This window comes from Condylura cristata, unplaced genomic scaffold, assembly GCF_000260355.1.
Source record: "Condylura cristata isolate star-nosed mole 26May11 unplaced genomic scaffold, ConCri1.0 scaffold00001, whole genome shotgun sequence".
NCBI classification, from domain to species: Eukaryota; Metazoa; Chordata; class Mammalia; order Eulipotyphla; family Talpidae; genus Condylura; species Condylura cristata.
The window spans coordinates 8,674,933-8,680,993 of record NW_004567102.1 but is presented as its reverse complement, the minus strand read 5'-3'; the positions used below and the strand labels follow the sequence as shown (position 1 = coordinate 8,680,993).

The 6,061-nt window shown below is 59.4% G+C and overlaps 2 protein-coding genes across 4 annotated transcripts in view; one reads left to right on the top strand and one right to left on the bottom strand.

Annotated features, from left to right (window-relative positions):
• The window catches only part of PRICKLE4 (prickle homolog 4 (Drosophila)), a 5,608-nt gene extending 484 nt beyond the window's left edge, over nt 1-5,124 (bottom strand). The window contains exons 1-5 of the mRNA XM_012723626.1: nt 5,000-5,124; nt 2,370-2,477; nt 1,595-1,732; nt 1,134-1,337; nt 330-546 (exon numbers count right to left, since the gene is read on the bottom strand). Coding sequence (XP_012579080.1) covers nt 330-546; nt 1,134-1,337; nt 1,595-1,732; nt 2,370-2,465 — 655 coding nt within the window. The 5' untranslated portion in view covers nt 2,466-2,477; nt 5,000-5,124. The remainder of the gene's footprint in view (nt 1-329; nt 547-1,133; nt 1,338-1,594; nt 1,733-2,369; nt 2,478-4,999) is intronic.
• Nucleotides 100-6,061, top strand: part of FRS3 (fibroblast growth factor receptor substrate 3) — a 14,221-nt gene continuing 8,259 nt past the window's right edge. For all 3 annotated transcript variants that reach the window (XM_004673466.2, XM_012723583.1, XM_012723594.1), the window contains exon 1: nt 100-166. The gene's annotated coding sequence lies outside the window, so the exon portion shown is untranslated. The remainder of the gene's footprint in view (nt 167-6,061) is intronic.

Here is a 6,061-nt window from a genome sequence, read left to right as displayed (position 1 = left end):
CCCCGCGCGCCGCCGCGATCCTCGGCGGGGCTTCCCCGCTCCTCCCCACCTCCGCCCACCAGAGGGCGGCCGCGGCCCGGTACAGGACTAGTCCCGCGCCGCAGCCCCAGCAGCCGCACCGGGTGGGTTCGGGAGGCCCTTGGAGCGCTCCGGCCTGGGACGCGCGGTGAGAGCTGCGGGCCCCGAGGCTCGGGTCTGGGCGGTGCGGCGGGGGCAAGGGGCGCTGCTGGAGGGACGGGAAGGCGTGGACCGGGGCTAGGGGCTCAGCCCAAGAGAACCCCCTTCTCAGCCCAGCCCAAGCCGCTGCCCCCTTCCCCGATTAACTGCACCTTCTCCCTTGCCAGGGGACTCCCTTCTTTCCAGTGTCGGGGCCGGGCTAGAGCTGGCATCCGAATAGCGACTCTCAAAGCAGCTGGGGCAGCAGGGGCCGCCCCCCGGCAGAGCATAACGTCCCCCGCTCAAGGGCCCGGCGCAGTCCTGGCAGCAGAAGTGGTTCTGGTGCCAGCGCCGTCCCTCCGCCTCGGTGCAGCGCGAGGAGAAGATCAGCTGGGAGAGGGAGAGGGGAAAGGTCACTCACCCATTCATTCATTCATTCACTCTCTCACTCAGCGGCCGCGTCAGATACCCAGTTAACCCCTACAGCACGACTACAGACATTCCCCTTGGATGTGCTCAACCGCTCTCCACGCAGGGAGGGCTGATTGGCTTAGCTAGGATCCCCCAGCTAGCAGGTGGCACCCCCGGAAGTGCGACGGAGTGGCCCGGACTCCCATGCCCAGGGTTCTGCACTGTTTCTTCCGCTGCCAGGAAATTTCCCCCAGGATCAGGCATAGCACAGGGCACCCCGCATACTGAGATGAACGTCCAAGAGGCCCTGTTCCAGAGAATTCTTTCATCCCAAGAATATTTGAGAGCACTCTGCTGGGGTGGGGGTGAACACAGAGGCAACAGCTCCACTTGTCCATGTCCAGAGCTTGAGTCGGAGCACAAGGACCACGATGGTGTCTGGCCAGTTCCTAGTTCTCCCTATCTAACTATCAGTACTAGGAGAAGGGGCCCCCAGTGGGGGAACCCTTATATCCTGGGGCCCTGGGCAGACCCGTTCTCACCTGCCCCCTTCTCTGAGGTCATACCTGGTCACAAGCTGGGCAGCGAGGTCGCAGCAGCTCTGCGTGATGACGGCCACAGTAGAGACGCCCGTCGTGGTAGAAGTAGATGAGCTTTATCAGGGCCTGGCCACATGCCTGGCAAGCAAAGCAAGCCCGGTGCCAGCAGCACTGCTCTCCTGCCCGTGCTGCGAACACTCCGTACTCCCCTGGCCTCAGCCGCTCCTTACACTGCCAAGTGGTGGTGCTAGGCTGGTCAGAGGGGGCACCACCCTCCTAGGTCCCCTCCTGGCTCTTTCCAACCCCAACCTAACTGTTCTCCCCATAACCCTGGTAAGCCCACCTCTCCTCAGTTTCAGTCTATCCTGCAGTCTTCCAAGTTATCAGTCCCCGAATCCCTTTTTTCCTACCTGAGTCCCAGAACCAAGCCCCTTCCGCAGGGCAAAGGGTAGAGGAAGAGGGGGTGGGGGAGCCCAGGCTTTAAATACCTTCTCACAGGTGTGTTCTTCCAGCTTGGGAGTTACAAGACGGGCCACCCCTTGTCCCAGGGCCTCCTGCCTCCTCTGGGCACAGAAGAGCCGCAGCTCTGCCAGTTCCTCCTCCCCAAGGGCCAGGCAGTAGCGCACCTGCAGAAACAGGCCTCCGCTGTGACTGGGAGCCCCCACCCCAACCCAGCAGACAAGATTTAAGTTTAAGTGGAGAGGAAGGCTTAGGTGCTGGGTCCAAGGAGGGTTGCAGAACCATGGGGAGGTGCAGGAGATACTGCACAGAGGGCCACCAAGAAGGCGAGGGAAAGAGGGGAAGCCGAAAGCCCACCTGTCTGTCACTTCTCCCCAGGGCGGTCCTGCTCAGTGGCCGCACCTGGCCTGCTCGCCAGGGCCCGGCTCCCGGTGAGCTCAGTACCACTCCCCACTGTGTCTGCCCTGCTTCTTCCACATTCTCCTGTCTTGCCTCCCCACTTGAACTGTAAGCCTTTCAGCTGGCACACCTCGGGCCTCAATAAATACTAACAACCATATTCTTTTGTACATTCCATTATCAACTTCAAAAGCCGTCCATGTCCATTTGCTCATTTGTTCCTCAACCAGGCCGTGTGGTGGGCAGAGCTGGTAGTGCACCTGTCGTTACATGAGAAAGCCGGGAAGGGAGGCAGGCTTCTCTCAGTCAGCGGTGTAGACCCCCCGCCCCCAGTCTCCTGGTTCGAGGTTCTTCCCAAAGAAGTAGGTAGGAGATAAGAGAGAAGCTGCAAAGAAGGGGACCCACATCACTGTCCTGTGGAGGGAGCTGCTGCAGGAGGGCCCGAAGCCCAGGCCAGCTGGGGGCTTGGTCGGTGTCCAGGCCAGGGAGTCCCAAGCTCATAACTCCAGTATCCTAAAGGAGACACAGAACGGAGCTCAGTTTCTCCTACCTTCCTCTCCCCTTTTGTCATCCTCATGGCTGCTTCTCCTCTAGTCTGGAAAAACTCCCAGGCACCCCCATCCTTTGGGGGGATTCTCCTTCCAGATCAGAAGGACAGTTGATCCACTCTAGCGTTTGCAGACTGATTGAGGATGAGAAGGCCCCAAACCCCTCACCCCCCTCACAAACAGCTTCCCTTCTTGAAGTCATCCCCTTCTGGCTCCAGGGTTTCTGAATCGCAAGCTCTGGGGTCTCCTGAAACTGGGGGGTGGAGAGAAGAGGAAGCCCACTGTGGGAGCAGAGAGCACGTTGCTTTCCAGTGAGCTTTCTTCCACCTCCCCAGCCTGCATCCTACTGCTTCTCTGGGTCTGCCCTGACAACACAGGCCCCCTAGGAGAGTGAACAGGTTGAAAGCTGCGTCCTGAGGAAGTTGCAGACGTGCAGGGATTCCTGCAAGGAGAAACAGGGCCACAAGAGGATGAACGCAAAGGCTAACTGACCTCCCAGGTGAAAGTGGGCAGAGGGCCAAAGGGGAGAGCAGGACTCCCACCACCCGAGCACAGGGCAGCTCCGAGGCCTCCACTGGCAAGTGACCGCGGTCATTATCTGAGTCGGCTGATGTGCCTGGCTCTCAGGGACCGAGGTCCTCCCCTCCGTGGGGCCAGCCAGAGTTCAGCACCGATAGTGGTAGCAAAGTCTGCCTAGAGAACAGTAAGAACACCTCCCACTTACTGGGCCCTTCCAGTATGCTAGGGAGCACTCAGTGCCTCACAGGCATTTGTCTTGCTCAGTCCTCCTGATAAACATGTGAGTGGGTGGTATCCTTGTTCCCATGTAACAGACAAGGCCCCGTGAGCATGAATGATATGCCCAAGTCCAGACTGCTAGTAAGCGGCAGAGCTAGGTCTTGAGGCTAGACCTTCCAGAACCAGGATTTCTAGAGCTCAAAACTCTGGGGTCTCCCAAAATTGAGATGGAGGAAAGAGGAAGCCCACCGTGGAAGGAGAGGCCTTTCCCCACCTCCCCGGCCTTAACACTACCATCTGTTATTGTGCACTCAGCACTGAGTGAGCCTGCTTCCTCCCCACACATCCCACTACACCCCACTTCCAGCTGTAGACCTGGGCCAGGCTGAAGGATCACTGTACTAGAAAGTCCTTCTTTGTCTTTCCAGCCCATACCAAGAAGCCTTTCCCTGATCTCCAGAAGTGAGTACATCAGGTGCCCCAACATTCAGGCCCTAATGTTTCCCTTTGCTCCCAGCTCCTCAGCTAGTGTACAAATGCAAAGACGAAGGAAAATCTTGCGCATCATATTCTAGCAGCAGTTTCATTTGATAACTAAGCACATACCAGTGCCCTCCTCTGGGCCGTGGTAAGACCACACTATGTTGGGGGTGCGTGAGAATGACCACTGAAGTTGAAAAGGAACAGGCCCTGACCTCGAGAAGTTCACTCGTGGTCTAGTGAGTAAGACAGACATGAAACCAGCAGACACAGGCCAGAGCGCTGGGCATACATACACAGCAAATTGAGCAAACTTTCCTATGTTTACTCTGCCAGGCATTATTTCAGCATTTAGCTCGATGTAATCCATCCTTATAACAATCTTATGAAATAGTTTCATTATCCCATTTTACAGGTGAGACAAACAGATCATATTGGAAGCTAAGGAAGGTTACGGCCGTTCCCTTTGAAAGCTGGGATGGGTTCTGCCAGCAGCTGGACACCAGAGGGCCATCGCTAAATCCCTGGCTGCTATCAGACCTGGCTTTGGGGCTGGGAACTGGGTTTGGATCATTAACCGTCATAGTGCTCTTCCCAGCCCTGAGCTCCCCTTTGCAACCTTTTCAGATGTCCTGTGCCACTTCTTCCTGGCTCCACACCCACCCGCTTCCTTCCTGTTCTGTCCCTCAGATCAGGTTTCCTGTGGAAGACAGCCATGATAGGCTTGGCTTGCTCGCATTCAGGCCAAGAGTAGCCACTTTCTCTAGTAGCCCTGCCTCTGCTCTGAGGAGTAAGAGGTACTAGGGAGGGGCTGGGCACAAGAAAGGGGCACCTCTGGGGCCCTGGGAAAGGACTTGCACCCTCTGTTGGTTAGTTCTAGTTAGCAAGAAATTGCAAACGACAGAGAAGTAACACTCAGAAATCACCCCTAACCTTCATGCCTCCATCCATGCCCTCCCTGGCCTCCTCAGGGTGTCTTAACTACACCTCCACCTAGCATTGGATTCCACCTTATTAACAAGCTGGATTTTTTTCTGGGATTCCCCTACCCTGAACCCCCCTCTCCCAGACCCCATCTAGATGCAAGGAAGCTCAGGAGCTCTTCCTCCCCAAACCACTCTGCCCGGGCCCACCCTAGAGAGTGCAGAGGCAGTGGCAAGGGAGGGTTTCCCAGGACAGTGAGGTGGAGAAGCGAAGGACAAGTGTCCGGTCCTGCCAAATGGCCTCTCCTCAGATCCCAAAGTTTTTCTTAGACTTCTCAAGGCCAACCTCAGATGCTGGTCGTGGCGTGGCTCCCAAGCTCCCTGGAGTGCTCAGCTTGGCGGTTGAAGTTTAGGGGAGGCTGCGGGCGGTGGGGGATGTCTCACCCTCCTTGTGCACCCAGTGTCCGGGAGTTTCTGGACAGAGCTGTCGGCCCCTCACTCAGTCCCCGCCAGAGGCCTCAGCTCCCGCTCTGCCCGCCCCGGAGCACAGCCCTTCCTGTCCCATGCCCCTCGCGGTCCTGGCCCATCCCACCCCTTCAAGCCTGGTAGAGCAGGACGGCTCGGGGAGGGGCCTGAACCTGCAGACCCGAGAACAGCATTTGTGGGTCCCTGGGGTGGAGAGTGTACAAGCTCCACTGTCCCCCAGCCACATGGTTTGTGCGCCAGGGCTGCGTCCCCACCCCGCCCCCCACCCCTCAGGCGGGAGAGGCGATTATGCGGGTCCTCAGCTACTGGCAGAACGCAACGCCTTCCGAAGCCAGCAGATCCGCCACCCCACTGGTATCCCAACTCTGCCCCGGGGTGCCCCTGCAGTCCCGCTCGCCCCCTCCCCATTTCTCAGCCCCCTTCCCCGGCCCTCCGTCAGACCCTTCTCGCAGCTGCGTCCCCACACTCCCTGTTCCCGCCCCATCTCCGCGTCCCTGCCCACCCCAGACCCCTTTCAGATCCCGGGGGTCTGACCTCCGGCGCTGTCAGTCCCACCCTGAGGCCCGCCCCCGCCCCGGCTCCGCCAAACTCGCTCAGCAGCGGGTCGGGAGCGCCCTCTGCTGTCTGCGCATGCTCCTTGCTCCCGACTGCAAAGTCCTCCAAGGGGACCTTCTAGGCTGCGCGCCGGTCGCCCCCGATCGGGTCCGCCCGCCCGCAGCGTCTCGTTGGTGCTGCCGGTGACCTCCGACCTCGCGGCCGCGGGGCGGGGCGCTGCGGGGACCAGGAGTGAGGTCCTCCCCGCCCGCGGTGCCGCGCACCCGCTTTGTTTTCAGCGCGAGTTCGACGAGCGTCGCCCCGTCTTTATCCAGCGGGCGGCCGGGGGGCCGTGGTGCGGGACCCCCGAGAGCCCTTCGCAGCCTCC